Raw genomic sequence first — 16,185 nt, forward strand, 5'->3', positions numbered from 1 at the left:
AACTGGTAATGATAGATGTTCTCGGACATCTATTCAGGGAACATGCTGAAATAGTCTTTGTTCTTCTGCCTGCCTTTAGAGATAGTCTTTGGACATATGTACCATGAGTAGACACCTAAAGAATCAGATTACCACATTGTTTGAAAGGGAAAACTTGAAAAAAATTTTCCATTTTTATGGTCAGAGAAACCACACTATTATACTCGGCTCACTTCTTATGATTAAAATAGAAGATCCTCTGCCTTCTCATCTGAGCTCTTCAAATTAATCTAAGGTCTGATTGTCCCAAAGCATTACTAATCATTTAGCAACGTCATTTATATCACAAAATTGGAAACGACATACATATCCTACCACGGAGTGATGGTTAAATAAACTCTGACACTCAAACAGTGAACCCATGCAGCCTTTGATAATAGTGCCTACAACATAATCTGAAGTTAAAAGGCAAGACATAAAATTACATAAGCAGTATGACTTTCATCATGTAAAAATATGTCAAATGTGTGCATAAATGTAGAAGATGTTATAGAATCTAAACTGTGGTTGTGTTTATGTGTTAGAACTGTGGGTGATTTTCTTTCTACTTCTCTGAATTTTGCAGATTTTCCTATTTTACCCTCATGACAAAAAAATTAGAAATCAAGAAGTCATTTAATTGAAAGCATCTTATTATTTTCTGCTATAAAACTTTTGGCTATCGATAACTTGTTGCATCCGCCTGAAAGAACTGTATGGAGGAGGGAAAGAAGAGCCTGTGGTGAAGTCAACAGAAGCAGAGGTTCGCAGACTTCCCTGGTGGTCTTGTGATTAAGAATCCTCCTTCTAATGCAGGGGACCAAAGGTTCGATCCCTGGTTGGGGAACTAAGGTCGTCCCACATGCTGGCAACTAATCTCATGCACCACAACTCCTGAGCCCACCACAGCAAAGACCCAGCACAACTGAAAAAAAGAAAGGAAGCAGGTTGGGGGGATTGGAGTAGCTCCCGCCCAGGGTGTGAGTCATCACACGTCTATACCATGTGCCAGGCATTTCCCATCCTTTTTGTTTTCATTATGTCCTCACAAAAACTGTAAGAGACAGGTGCTACTGTTACCCCCATCTTACAGCCACAGCTGAGCCCTGAGAGCAGTCAGCTCTTTTGCAAGGATGTGGAGGTGCTCAAGTGCAGGCCTATGCGATCTGTCTCTTCCACCCTCCCTTTTCTCACCACCATCTTCGATGTGAGAAGAGAGGCTAAAGGATCAAAGGGGCACATTTCTAAGCCATACTTCCTCTCACGCAAGGAACTTTGCGTCAAAGGTGCAGACTCCATTTCCATTATCAGGAGATTCTGTTTGAGAGAACACTTCAAATGATTCTTGCCTGTCAGTGGAGATGGTATCCAGGGACCATTTGTCCACCATACCAACTCAAGGATCTCACTAGAATGCCATTCTCAAATCATCTCTCTTTGCACATAAATCCATGGTTTTGGGGGCAAGGAATCTATTTATAAGTGCTCTCATCATGGCCAACTGATTTAAACCAACATGAGTTTCCCTGGTGGCTCAGATGGTAAAGAATCTGCCTACAATGCCTGAGACCCGGGTTTGATCTCTGGGTCAGGTAGATCCCCTGGAGAGGGCAATGGCAACCCACTCCAGTATTCTTGCCTGAAGAATCCCATGAACAGAAGAGCCTGGTGGGCTACAGTCCACAGGGTGGCAAAGAGTTGTACATGACTGAGCAACTAACACACTGTGGCCAGCTCTGCGGATCTACAGCAACATGGATGCAGCCAGCTTCCTAGTGGAAATGTGAACCTTGGATGCTCCCCACTTGCAGCAGTGACAGGCAGGCTATCACCGGCGGGCTGCTGAAAGGAGAGTCACCCTGTAAACGCTGACGGGCGGAAACCGCTCAGCTGACACCGTGCATGCATACAAGCACTTTGAGGCTCTTTGTTACCCGGGCATGTTTTCTCTGCACAGAAACCTTCTGGTGTTAACAGTTCCAGGAGTGGGGGAGGGGAGGATTCCGGGAGCACAGAGCAGGGGACCGAGAGGGAGACCAGTCCCATTGGAGTCCAGCGTGTCACTAAAACAAAGCAAATCCTCTCTGCCCTCCTTGACAGCCCAGGGAAACACGGATGAGCGAGTGAGGAAAACAACAGAAACATTCCACGAAATCAGTCATGCAGATGGGTCGGAAAGAAATGACAAGTGGGCTTACAGGAACTCCATTTCAAAATCAAGGTCAGATTGAAAACAAATGTGTGAACAGAGAAAAACATCATGATCAAAAGGGAATGAATCAACAGAGAGCGACCGCAGGAAGATCCAATCTGCAGGGGAACTGCCTGGGGATATTATTACACCTCACTGGGCTCTGTCTCTGGGTCCTGTCCCTCAGGGACATCGATAGTGATTGCTCACTTACTTTCTCTGGAACCGGACCACGGGGTCAGCCAGCAAGTCGGTGACGTCAAGCTTCCTCCCCTTCTCAATGACGTCCCGATGCTTGCGGACAAATAGCCAGCCAATGTGGGAGAAGAAGAAGCCCCGGCGGGCATTGTGCGGGTCAGCATCCGTCTCCGAGTACTTGTGATGGACTCGGTGGTCCCTCGACCACTCGAAGATGTCGTTCTGCAGGGAGAAGGCAGACCTGAGTGAAAGGATCAAGCATCCCGGCGTTTCCTGAAAGTTCCCCAATTTCCCCCACCCCCCGCCTACTCCCATCCCCACTTCCATCCTCATCACTGGCAGACTTGCTCCCATCCTCAACCCACAGTCTCTCAACCTCAAGTTCAATCCCCGGGGGTTGATTTGGGGTGGTTTTCATCCAAACAAAAATACATCCTCACTTAGTAGGCATCTTAGCTTGTCCTTGCATGTGTGCTAAGTCACTTCAGTCATGTTTAACTCTGAGACCTTATGGACTGCAGCCTGCCAGGCTCCTCTGTGCATGGGATTCTCCAGGCAAGAATACTGGAGTGGGTTGCCATGCCCTCCTCCAGCGGATCTTCTCTACCCAGGGATTGAACCCAGGTTTCCTGCATTGCAGGTGGATTCTTTACTGACTGAGTCACCAGGGAATTAGGATGTGCCCACTGTAGGAGGTTCTGCCTTGATGAGTGAACTAGTAAGGAAGCCAGAAGAAAGCTCTGGTGGGGACTACTGATGTGAAGAGTTGACTCATTGGAAAAAACTCTGATGCTGGGAGGGACTGGGAGCAGGAGGAGAAGGGGATGACAGAGGATGAGATGGCTGGATGGCATCCCTGACTCGATGGACATGGGTCTGAGTGAACTCTGGGAGTTGGTGATGGACAGGGAGGCCTGGCGTGCTGCGATTCATGGGGTCGCAAAGAGTCGGACACGACTGAGTGACTGAACTGAACTGAACTGAAGCCCACTGAGAGATCGTTCATGTCCAGAAAAGAGACATTCATCCTCAAGGAAAGGGGCAACCCTGAGTATAGAAGGGGGTTAGTTCTTGGCCTGACTCTCTCTATCCTTCCTCCTTCTCTTCAATGGGCTTCCTGTCCAACACACCAGAGAACAGGAAGTCAGTAAGTAAAAGCCCAAAGAGCTACTTGACCAAATCTCTGCAAAATGCCGAGGCACAAATAACATTGTCTGAGGACTGCTCTAACAGTGTGTCACAGACAGGAAGGGAGGGGACTTGGCTCTTTGAGGAATCTGGTCTGCTTGGCAGCATCCCATGTGGAGAGGCAGGCAGCACTCACTGGAATCCCAAGAGAGACTCTGGTGCCCATAGAAGCAGACACGTCGGAGTCCAGCAGATTCTGCCAAACCCACAGATGGGGCGGGGCTCAAGCACATGGGGGATCGGCTGTTGACCTCATGATGGGAGACAGTGTCAGGGTCTGGAGGTCCTAGGTAAGCTATCCGAGGAAGTATTTCAGCTGAAACTGTTAATGAAACCTTAACTATTATAGCCATGGGCCAGAGAGACCTATAGACTTTTTCAGTTTATACTCTGTTTTGCTATTATTTGATAATGCTTTCAAAACTTTGAGAATGGCAAATTAAGTTGGGAAGTAGCATTTTTGATAGGAAAATTGCAGCTGACCCTTGAACAACATGGGTTTGAATTGCACAGATCCACTTATACACAGATATCTTTCAAAAGGAAATGCTATAGTACTTCATGGTTTGCGGTTGGTTGACTCTGAGGATGTAAAGGAACCACAGATAGGAAAAGTCAACGAAAAATTATAGGTGGATTAACCTCCGACTTGTTTCGGGGTCAACTATAATCTGAAAATAAAAATAAATGTATATAGTGTATAAGCCATTTAAAAAGAGGTAATAATGTTTTATACTGTATTATTCAGTACTGAGTCATGCTTTCATTAGGAATCTGTCATTTCACAGATATTGGGTTCTTCCTAATGATGAGAAGAGAGAGAACTGCTTTTTTCTCAAAGTTTTAACAGTTCTTTTAATCAGAAAAGGATTTATGGAATTTTGTATGTGTGTGTGTCTCTAGCTCACCCAGTGCTGGTGGAAGGTGATGCAATCTTCTTTATCTTATAACTTTAAAAATTTGCTTAACATTTTGGTAATGGAACAGAGAGGGAAAGTAGAAAGACCTTAAAAAGTATATGCTCAGCTTTGAATGCAAAGAGGGAAAAAAGGTGCTTAGAAGTCTGTGTAAGACAAAAATTATAGCTTGGCTTACTGTGATAAGAAAGAGGTCTTTAAATTTTACCAGTGTGTTGAAACACAGTGGTTGGAAAGAGTGAAAGCATTCATTACTTATAATCACAGAATCGAGTCAGGAAGGAATTGTAAATGTCAAGATCACTGCAGCCTGGGGAATAATTTATTACTTTTTCATCCAATGTATTGCTTTTATTGCAAACGCATCTGAACATAGAACTATGGGGGAACACTCTCTCCCCAGTTCACAGATGGCAAAATTAAGGCTTAGAAGATATGTATTCAAGTTCATCTAGTAAGTTAAACTAATCACGGAACAAAGAGAGCTCTTTCGGTTCTTAGTTCACACTAATTTCAGCAAGATATTTCCCTTATCCTTCAAGTTCAGGGGAGAGGGAATCTTTGAAAGAGAAGTCTCATTTTTCTTGTTAAAAGGCTATGTTGACTCCTGAATTTATTACAATGCAATTTTATAAAAACTAAGTGGAGGGCTCCAAAGGGCTAGAAACATTATTCTTATAAAATTAAGCATGATATAACGATAACAAAAGAGTGATAATGAGGACAAGTTGCAGCAGAGATGTTTCTTTAATTCCTCTCACCTTGGAGACCTTCCCTACAGAAGCTACTCTGAGTGAAGCAATGGAATGAACCAAGGATTTTGGCCACATTCCAAATAATTGAGCATACAATCGAGCCCAAATACTTTATGAGGTACTTTGAAAAATCTTTTATTTATTTCTTACTCTAAAAATGAGTCCAGTGAAAAAGTGACTCAAAGAACAAGACATAAGCCAACAATAGGGCAGAAAGGAAACAAGAGTCACACGCTAATCCCTAGGGCTTTTTCTTCCTACTTCTCTGCATTTTGTTTCCACACTTCAGGTTGGGTGTGGAAGCCAACGTGGGAACAGCATTCGTGTTTGATGAAAAGGTATGTGCACCAAGGGTGTGTCTGGTACAATCAATAAGTGAGGAAGTGAAAGCTGAGGGCTGATAAGAGACGGCAGCCTTCCATCAATGAACTGTCCATCAAGTCTGCATATTCCGTCTTTCCATGCTCTGTGTGCACATTTTAGCAGGAGCATGATGTTGAATCCAGTAGCAATTCCTGAAGTCAAAATACATACCCTTTCTCAGCAATCAATTAGCAAAAGGTGCACCTTAGAGCTTGTACTTCCGGTCGGTTCCGGTAGATTACGGTCTTAGTACCCCGTTACCTTCAAAAGTGGGCATTCGCCACGTGTTTACTGATCATTCCTGACAGAGGGAAAGATTGAGGGCAGGAGGAGAGGGGTGATAGAGGATGAGATGGTTGGATGGTATCACTGAGTCGATGGACATGAGTTTGAGCAAGGTCCGGGAGTTGGTGATGGACAGGGAAGCCTGGAGTGCTGCAGTCCATGGGGTCGCAGAGAGTTGGATACGACTGAGCAGCTGAACTGAACCTGACAGACGATTGTTGGTGGTGAAGGGGGCTACATTAGTGCTAAGAGCGCTGGCTGTAACTGAGGCACAGGTGGGCGTGTGGCGGAAGGAGCGGGAGAGGAAGAGAGCCTATCAGGAGTGCATCCCTCAGTGGCGGGTTTATTATCTGAGGATCTGTACGGGGTCCTACTCTGTGCTGTCCATGACACACCGAGTGCAAGCCACACATGTGACTTGCATTTCCCTAGTAAGTACACGAAAACAGTGAAATTAGACAAGTGGAATCAATTTTACTCATGTATCTTTACTAAACAGACTACATGCAAAATGTCATTCAATATATTATTAGCATAAAATCATTAATGAAATATTTCCCAGGACTTTTTTCTGGACCAGTTCTTCGAAACTGGGTATTTTACACTTCCAGCCATACCTTAATTTGGACTATCCACAGTTCTAGTGTGCCACGTGTGGCTGGTGGTTATCGTATTGGACAGGGCAGGTTTAACCCGTGATTTGGACACTTTTCTATATGTGTTATACTTTTAAAGATTTTTAAAAAGTAAAAGTTGCTTATGGATGACAGTGAGAAACTGGCATAAATCATATGAAAGGTGAATGCCCTGCACATATCAGACGTGCTAAAATGGTGCGATTTGTTTTCTGGAGTTTATCTCAGGGAAATAATCATGGCTCTGTGCAAATGCTTAATCACAAAGACGTCCACTGAACTTGGAAAAACCCTGATTTTCCACATAACAGGATTTTACTTACTACCTTGTGATACATTCATTAATTGAATACTATTTGTGTGTGTGTGTGTGTCCATAGAAATTTTCTGGAGAGAAACATGAAGTACACAGTCTTAGGGTTACATCAAGGATGGAAGACTGGAAGATAGGAGAAATACTTTTTATTCTATACTCAGAAATGTTTAACAAGAGCATCTGTTGGTTTTGTATTTCAAACTAGCAAAAAGGGACTTCCCGGGCGGTCCAGTGGTTAAGACTTCACCTTCTAAAGCAGGGGGTGTGGGTTCAATCCCTGGCAGGTGAAATAAGAACCCCCATGCCTCAGGGCCAAAAATAAAAACCAAAACGTAAAATAGGAGCAATATTGTCACAAATTCAATAAAGACTTTAAAAATGGTCCACACCAAAAAAATATTTTTAAAAAACTGACCAAAAAACGATACTGTAGCATTGACACGGAGAGGTGAGGTAGAAAGTAGTTAAGTGAAAGACAAAATAAATGATAGAATAATGAACGCATTGGGCTTCCCTGGGGGCTCACAGGTAAAGAATCCACCTACCAATGCAGGAGACGCAGGAGACACGGGTTTGGCCCCTGAGTCAGGAAGATCCCCTGGGGCAGGAAATGGTGACCCACTCCAGTGTTCTTGCCTAGAGAATCCCATGGACAGAGGAGCCTGGTGGGCTACAGTCCATAGGGTCGCAAAGAGTCAGACACGAATGAGCATGAACACAGGAATGAATGGATTCTTGATAAAAATATGTATTTAAGCATAGAAAAATGTTAAAGTATATGTCAATCTGTTTACAGCTGTTCTCCCTAGGAAGTGGGGCAGTGGATGACTTAATTTTTTTCTTTGTTTGTTACATTTTTAAAATAATCAAGGTTTTCATCTGTAATATGAGGGTAACAAATTATTTTTAAGTTTCTATATACCTAAATCAAAACAATCAGCCTCTGCCACCAGCCCCGTGTTAGGAAAAAATGATGAGGCAGTAATATTCATCTAGTAAGGCAGTCAGAGATACATCTTTATATCACCCTTCTTCCATGTCTTATGAGCACTAATCAACCAATCCCAGCTGAAGTACAGTGACAGTGCCCTCGCTGAAACTCACCCTGGGTCCTGTACCTTTATTACTTCGCTCTCCATCAGAGATAATACCCCTAACTGGGTCCCTGCTGAGACTGTAGAAACTGAAATTGATCCTGCGGTAATATTTCTCCATAAACTCAGCCTTTGCGTGTTCTCTGGAACTTGAGTAAAGGTAATCAATCTCAAAAGCTCCACTGACGCAGATTAGAAAGAATCTGCTGAGGAGCCTGGTGGGCTGCAGTCCATGGGGTCGCTAGGAGTCAGACACGACGGAGCGACTTCACTTGGACTTTTCACTTTCATGCATTGGAGAAGGAAATGGCAACCCACTCCAGTGTTCTTGCCTGGAGAACCCCAGGGACGGGGAAGCCTGGTGGGCTGCCGTCTGTCGCGTCGCACAGAGTCGGACACGACTGAAGTGACTTAGCTGCAGCAGCTCTATAAGAACTACTTTTCTCCCAACCTCCTTTTATATTGAAAATAAATTCTTGAGTCTAATCCCCCAAATGGCAGTAGGGGAACCTGTCTTTTAAGGCCCGCCTCATTTGCTCTGGGTAGTGAGAGGAAGACCAAGTGCGAATGGCACTGAGCTTGTCCCAGTCAGCAGACCTAAGACCAGAATCATTTTTTTAATTTTTCATTTTGTATTGGTGTACAGTCGATTAACAGTGTGATAATTTCAGGTGGACAGCAAAGGGACTCAGCCATGCACATACACGTATCCATTCTCCCCCAAACTCCACCACCCCTGCCACCCAGGCTGCCACATAACATTGAGCAGAGTTCCCTGCTGAGACTGGCATCACTGGCATCACTGGCTGCCTTTCCCCTAAACGAACTGCAAACAGATGCTTGCTTTTGACCAGACACCCGTGTGGCTTTCTGTCTCCTAATTCGAGGGTGTGGCTGCTTACAATTCCTAAAGGGAACATTTACCAGATGGTCTCAAAACACACCCCCAGGTAATTCCAACTTGTATTCATAATACACCTTTGTTTCCAGTCAGCAGTGAAAAAGAAACTAGGACTATGTCAGCTTTGAACAGGCAAATTTTAGAATGTGTGTATGTGTGTGAGTCTTGTGAGTAATGGCATCCTATCTGAGAAAGGAGTCGTTTTATCAAAGAGGGAAAGACACTGTGGCCTCCACTCTTCAGGGACCCGAAGACCCATTCGAAAGAGACTTTATCTCAGTCTCCAAGTCTGAATCTCATCTCCCCCAGTTCAGATGACAACACTGCGCTATTCAAACAGTGAAGAACGTTCGGTGCTTTCCCCACAGTTGATACTGGGTCAGTATTGATTTCCCTCCAGATAACACTGACAATCTGTAAGAAGGGCCCAGAAAGTCCCCAGGAAGGCCTGGCATCAGCCTTCACCACCTGGCAAATTGCAGCTTCAACAGAACAAGTCCCCACCTGCTGTCTGGCCTTCATGTAGTGCTAAGCCTGGGGAAGTTTTTGGAGCCGGGCAAACGTTGAAAAACCAGTTTTAGCATTTAGAAAGTGTTTGCTGACAAAACTTAAAGACTGCAGGGGTGAGTTATGTTTTCTTTTATTCCTCCAGTACTTAAATTCTTACACAAAGAATATATTTGTGTAAGACATATTTTTAAGACACATTTTTAAGATGGCTTAAGTAGTCCTCTTGGTAGACTTCTCTGGTAGCTCAATGGTAAAGAACTTGCCTGCCAACAAGGAGACATAAGAGACATGGGTTCGATCCCTGTGTTGGGAAGATCCCCTGGAGGAGGGCATGGCAACCCACTCCAGTATTCTTGGCTAGAGAATCCCATGGACAGAGAAACCTGGCGGGCTACAGTCCATGTTGTCGCAAAGAGTCAGACTTAGCACCAGCACCTTGGTAGACTAGTTTGCCTTCTGTGAATCATTCCAGTTTGGGCTTTGGATGATTTTGGTCTGTGAGGTGACCATTGCTTAGTCTCCTAACCTAGACCTCTCTCACTCAATGAGTCAAAATTTCAGGGAAGAAAGGACCTGGGAAACAAAGACAGTCCAGTCACCACAGATACACCTCACTCCCAGATCTTGGTTTTTAAATACCATTCCCCACTGAAGAGGAATCAGAACTCTTCGGTGTAATGGCTGGTGCCAGGACGAAGGCAGGAAAAGCACAAGAACTTGGTATACTTTGTTACATGAGAAAAGTAAGGAATTGCTCCAAAACATGATGGGGACCTGTCAAAAGGACACAGGAGTCCATCTCCAGTGCTCCCACTGAACAAACTCGGGTCCTCTGATGAATGATTTGGGTGTGTTACGATGAATGCTAACAGGAATGGATTAATAAAATAAGAACCCATGAACCCACAATAAATAAATAAGAAGTAAAATGTCAACTAACAAATGTAGAAAAAATAATGGAGCTAGAAAAATCATCATTTTGCAGGTGCCTTGGCAATAACCGATTCAGGCAAGACTCACCAAGGTGTGCTAAAATTACTAAAATCAAAAGGTTGATTAAAATAAAAAACATATTACATCGGCTCATAGGATCTCAGCATAAATTACTCATTGATTACCAATGGAAACATAGTAATCTTACCATGGAGAAACAGGGTGGACACTACCTTAGCTAAGCGATTTATGTTCATACCACCAATAATATGACAAAGTGATATCATGGGCCTCTTGTCTGATGCTAGGACACAAGATCATTAATGTAGCATTCCTGCCCTAAGTGCCCAATCTGAGTGAAGCTATGAGGAAACTTGAGCAAACCAAAAATGAGTATTCTGCAAAATAAACGGTCTGCATACTTAAAAAATGTCTAACTTCAAAGATCAAGGAACTATTCCAAATGAAACGGACTAAAGGGACAGGTCAACTCACTGTTATGTAGGATCTTGAGCTGGTTCCTGGGCTAGGACCCTGGATACAGTACTGTATCAACATTAAATTCCCTGGTGTTGGTACAAGCATTGTGTTACTGTGAAATGTCTTTCCCATTAGGAAATGCCCACTGAAGTATTTAGGGATAAAGAGGCATGGAGTTGATAGCTTACTTGCAAAGGATTCATGAAAAAAATAACACAGAAGAATGCATATCTACACACATACAAAGAAAGAAAGAGAATAATAAAGCAAATGAAGCAATATGTTAACAATGAGTGAATCTGGGTGAAGGTACACAGGAGTCCTTCATAACGTTTTTGCAACTTTTTTGTCAGTTTGAAATTATTTCAAAATAAAAAGTTAAACCTAAAAAGAAAGAATGTCAAGGGCATCTTTGTTAAAATTCTCAGTTTCCCCCTTTCATTCCGTTCCTACTCCACCACGCTTGTTCAGACTTCCATCAGTTTACCTGGACTCCTGGAAGGGCCTCCTGCCTCTAGTCCTTTCCCTCCACAATGCATTTGATAAACTGTGATCACACTTGACATACTCATTTTCCCCAAATATCTATCATTCTCTTGCTTCTGATTTGACTTCACCATATCACTGTTCTCATCAAGCCTAAACATTTCTTCTTCTTAGCAATCGAATAGCTTCAACTGGCCTGATTATTATCTTTCCCACTTTCTTTAGTTTGATAAATATTTACTGAATGTTGGTATGTGCTAGAAGATAAAGAAGGAACAAGACAATCAAGGCTATGTCATCAAGGAGTTTACATTTTATAGAGGCATAAACATAAATCATTTCAGTTTGGAATTAGCCCCATGAAGCAGATAAGTATGGGGAGATAAAAGGATGACATTGAGACAGGCAAAGGCTTTTTAATCAGATAATCTTGTTGTTGTTCAGTTGCCCAGTGGCGTCTGACTCTTTGCGACCCCATGGACTGCAGCTTGCCAGGCCTCCCTGGCCCTCACCATCTCCCAAAGTTTGCCCAAGTTCATGTCCATTGCACTGGACATATATTCTTAGGCTGGGGGAGATAGGGCGGGAATGAAACAGGGAAGAAGGAATTATCTCAGGGAGAGGAAAGGAGTTGGCACAGTCCAGGAGTTAAGAGAAGTCCAGCATGTCTGGTGGGTGGGGTGCAAGAGTGGTGCAAGATGAGATCTGAGAAGTATTGTGATATAATAAAGATATACCTGTCCCCAGTGGTTGCTGGCAGAGAGCTTCAAAATCTGTTGGAGTTTCCTAAATGATAGAAGTGGCTTTACTGCATTAATTAGATGACTCAGTACGGACCACTGGATAGCTTCAGGATTGGGGCTAGTCACCAGAAAGATCAAGCATATGATTAGAGTGCTGGCACTTTGGGAGGAGAAGGGGACTGGAGATGGAGCTCGGTAACATGGCCAATGATTTAATCAACCAAGCCTTTGTAATGAAACTCCAGTAAAAGCTCTGGATGCTGAGGTTCAGAGGAACTCCCTGGCTGGTGAACCCACAGACAAGGCAGGCAAAGTGAGGCCCCTGACTCCACGGGGAGAGGTGAGGAAGCTCTGCGTGAGGAATCCTCCCAGACCTCCCATTGTGTGTCTATTCCACTCTTTATAACAAAACTGTAAGAGTAAGTATAGCACTCTTCTAGTTCTGTGAGTTGTTCTAGCAAATTATTAAACCAGAGGAAATTGTGGGAATCCCGGAATCTGTAGGTATGAGGGGACTGGAGACCCCGGCTTGTGGCTGGCATATGAAGTAGGGGCACCCATATGGAAGACTGGGGCTTTCCCTTGTGTTGTTTTTTGACTAAGTTAATAAGTCATGTCTGATCCTTTGTGACCCCACGGACTGCAGCGCATCAGGCTTCCCTGTCCTTCACTATCTCCCGGAGTTTGCTCAAACTCATGTCCATTGAGTCAGTGATGCCATCGAACCATCTCATCCTCTGCTTCTGCTTCTTTTCCTGCCTTCAATCTTTCCCAGCATCAGGGTCTTTTTCAATGAGTCAGCTCTTTGCATCAGGTGGCCAAAGTATTGGAGTTTCAGTTTTAGCATCAGTCCTTCCAATGAATACTCAGGATTGATTTTTTTAGGATTGACTGGTTTGATCCCCTTGCTGTTCAAGGGACTCTCAAGAGTCTTCTCCAGCAGCACAATTCAAAAGCATCAACTCTTTGGTGCTCAGCCTTCTTTAAGGTCCAACTCTCACATCCGCATGTGACTACTGGAAAAACCATAGCTTTGACTAGATGGACCTTTGTCAGCAAAGTGGTGTCTTTCCTCGTGTATCTGAAGCCAATGCGAGTGGTTAGTATTAGAATTATATTGAAGTGCACCCACGTGTCGTGGAAAAAGCATTGGTATGTAATAGCCTGACCGTACCAGGCTATCTATGTCATGATAACAGGGTTGGATTTCACTTCAAAGGCACCGCTCAGTTACTCAAAGATTTTCTTTTCTTGTTAGAGAGTGGTTTCATTTTCAGTAAGTTCTGTGTGGCTGCGGTATGGAGAAGGGCAACTGCTGGAGGAGGAAGACACGTGTGTGGGGTTTTTGCAGTAGTCCAGGCCTGAGACTAGAGAGTGGCAAAAATGAGAAGCACGCAGATACAAGATACAACTGTGCAGCAGAACCTAAAGAGATGGGCTAAAATATTGTGTGAGGGATGATTAGGGAGCTAGAGAAATCATGGAAGGCATCCAGATTTCTGACGGGCAAAACTAGGAGAGAAGTAGTTTCGGGGAGAAGATGGAGCAACGACTTTGATTCAAGGCACACTGGCTTTAAGATGCCTCAGACACGTCCGGTGAGAGATGCCGTACAGTGCGGTGAGAGATGCCGTACAGTGCGGTGAGAGATGCCGTACATCTGCAATGCGCCACCCCAGTTTTTTCTTCAGTCAGAACGATGTTCTACTCAGGGACTCAATGCAGTATGTCACAATCATTTCTCTCTCTCAGTGCTGTGCTGCGCTAAGTCACTTCTGTCACGTCTGACTCTGTGTGACCCTATGGTCGGCAGCCTGCCAGGCTCCTCAGTCCATGGGATTTTTCCAGGCAAGAATACTAGAGTGCGTTGCCATGCCCTCCTCCAGGGGATCTTCCCGAAGTGAGTGAAGTGAAAGTTGCTCAGTTGTACCCAACTCTTTTCGATCCCATGGACAAGCCCATGGAATTCTCCAGGCAAGAATACTGGACTGGGTAGCCTTTACCTTCTCCGGGGGATCTTCCTAACCCAGGGATCGAACCCAGGTCTCCCACATTGCAGGCGGATTCTTTACCAGCTGAGCCACCAGGGAAGCCCAACCCAGGATCAAATCTGCCTCTCTTACATCTCCCTTTGAAAGTCGGGTTCTTTACCACTAGCGCCACCTGAGAAGCCCTCCTCTGTCTCTGCCGCTGCTGCTGCTGCTGCTGCTGCTGCTGCTAAAGTCGCTTCAGTCATGTCCGACTCTGTGCGACCCCATAGACGGCAGCCCACCAGGCTCCTTCGTCCACGGGATTTTCCAGGCAAGAGTACTGGAGTGGGGTGCCATTGTTGCTCAAATGTTTCCCTATCTTCCCCTTCTTCCTTGCCAATGCAAATCCTTTTCTCCTTTTGAGTTTTCAGCTCAAAATTTTCCTTCTGCATTAGGCTTTATCCTAATATCCTAACCCATACTCCTATTTTTGCAGCCCTAAGAGTCAGTTTGAAACTTTCAAGCAATTTAATGCCACATCATCTGGGTAGAGTCCTTCTTCATTATACATGAATCTAGCCTGCTCTAGCAGATCATAAGTTTCTCATAACAAGGGCCATTTCATTTTCATAGCCTGTGTTCTTCACTAGCACATAATGGTTTATGCACCTTTAAATTCAAAGAGTATTAACTAGCAGATTTACACAAAAAGCGCTAAAGAATAAATAGGAGAAGATAAAGGGTAATCAAATGTGTTTGCCTTGCAAAAGAGTTTTTAAAAAGCGAAAAATTTCCTCCGGCATATGAAACTATAAATTTTACTGTTAATTAAAATTCTTGATTCAGTGACTTCTGTAGCTATTGTACCTCTGGAGCTTAATAAAGCATATAAAGCAGCATCCTTGAAACATTCCTGTGACAAGAGCTCTGGTTGGCACTAGAAGGAACTAGAACAGTATGACTGAAAAGCCTGAACTTTAATAAACAAGAACCAGAGATGAAAAACAGCTCAGAGTCTATGGGGATCGGGTGGGGGATGCAGCTAATGGAAGGCTCCAAAGTAGCTGTTAGCTCTAGCTTTATTTAGCATCTTCATTAATGACTAGGAACAAGCCGTACACATTTAATAACATTTTTGGCTGGTGCCAAATTAGGGGGTGCTGCAGACATCATTGAGGGACAGAGAAATAACACAGATGGATCTAAAGAGGTTAGAAATAGGAAGAGAAATTATCACAATGAGATTTGATTTAGGCAAAATGCAAATGAAGGCAGCTGGGAGAGAAATCATCCAAAATGCAAAATAATCAGTGGGTTGGGAAACCTAGAAAGCAGAAACATAAGAGCTTCTGGCAGGAGAGCAATGGAATGAAGAATAAGCAGTGACAACCTGCTGGCTCAGCCCCAACGCTTGGTGGCAGGTACGGAAAGAAATGGCTTGTCAGGGAATGGCACTATGACACAGTTTCCTTCAACACCCACCAGCATTTTTTTGGAGACAATGTGGAAAAAATAAACAAAAATAAGTATGATATTTGATCCTTCATTTTTCAGTTGTTGAAGGACATGGCAACCCACCCCAGTATTCTTGCCTGGAGAATCCCCATGGACAGAGGAGCCTGGCAGACTACCATCCACAGGGTTGCAGAGTCGGACACAACTGAGCGACTCAGCACTTTTCAGTTGTTAGAAATGGAATATGGGATTTTTCCAGGCAAGAATACTAGAGTGCGTTGCCATGCCCTCCTTCTCAGGCCACCCCAGGCAATTACCTTTTCCTTCCCTTGAGATGGTTTCCCTCACGTCACCTGTTTCCACTGACCTAGATCCATAACAAAGAAGGAGGTGAAGCATTTTAGGTGGGTAAGGCAATGGCACCCCACTCCAGTACTCTTGCCTGGAAAATCCCATGGACGGAGGAGCCTGGTAGGCTGCAGTCCATGGGGTCGCACAGAGTCAGACATGACTGAAGCAACTTAGCAGTAGCAGCAGTAGCAGAGCCATCTTAATCTCTACCTTAAATGGTACATTTTTCTTGGCAGGAAATATGTAGTTTATCCTACCAGAAGGAAGGAAAATGCTGAGCCCCTGGCAGGAAATATGTAGTTTATCCTACCAGAAGGAAGGAAAATGCTGAGCCCCATGCAGCAGCCTTGGGAGAATTTCTCCTCTTTCCTCCCTCCAACCACCTCCCTGTCATCT

At 44.2% G+C, this 16,185-nt stretch overlaps 1 protein-coding gene across 1 annotated transcript in view; it reads right to left on the minus strand.

The window, feature by feature from the left end:
- Positions 1 to 16,185, minus strand: part of SCD5 (stearoyl-CoA desaturase 5) — a 172,655-nt gene that overhangs the window by 44,993 nt on the left and 111,477 nt on the right. Inside the window, exon 3 of the mRNA XM_068975285.1 lies at positions 2,424 to 2,629. Coding sequence (XP_068831386.1) covers positions 2,424 to 2,629 — 206 coding nt within the window. The remainder of the gene's footprint in view (positions 1 to 2,423; positions 2,630 to 16,185) is intronic.

This window comes from Capricornis sumatraensis, chromosome 7 (genome assembly GCF_032405125.1).
Source record: "Capricornis sumatraensis isolate serow.1 chromosome 7, serow.2, whole genome shotgun sequence".
NCBI classification, from domain to species: Eukaryota; Metazoa; Chordata; class Mammalia; order Artiodactyla; family Bovidae; genus Capricornis; species Capricornis sumatraensis.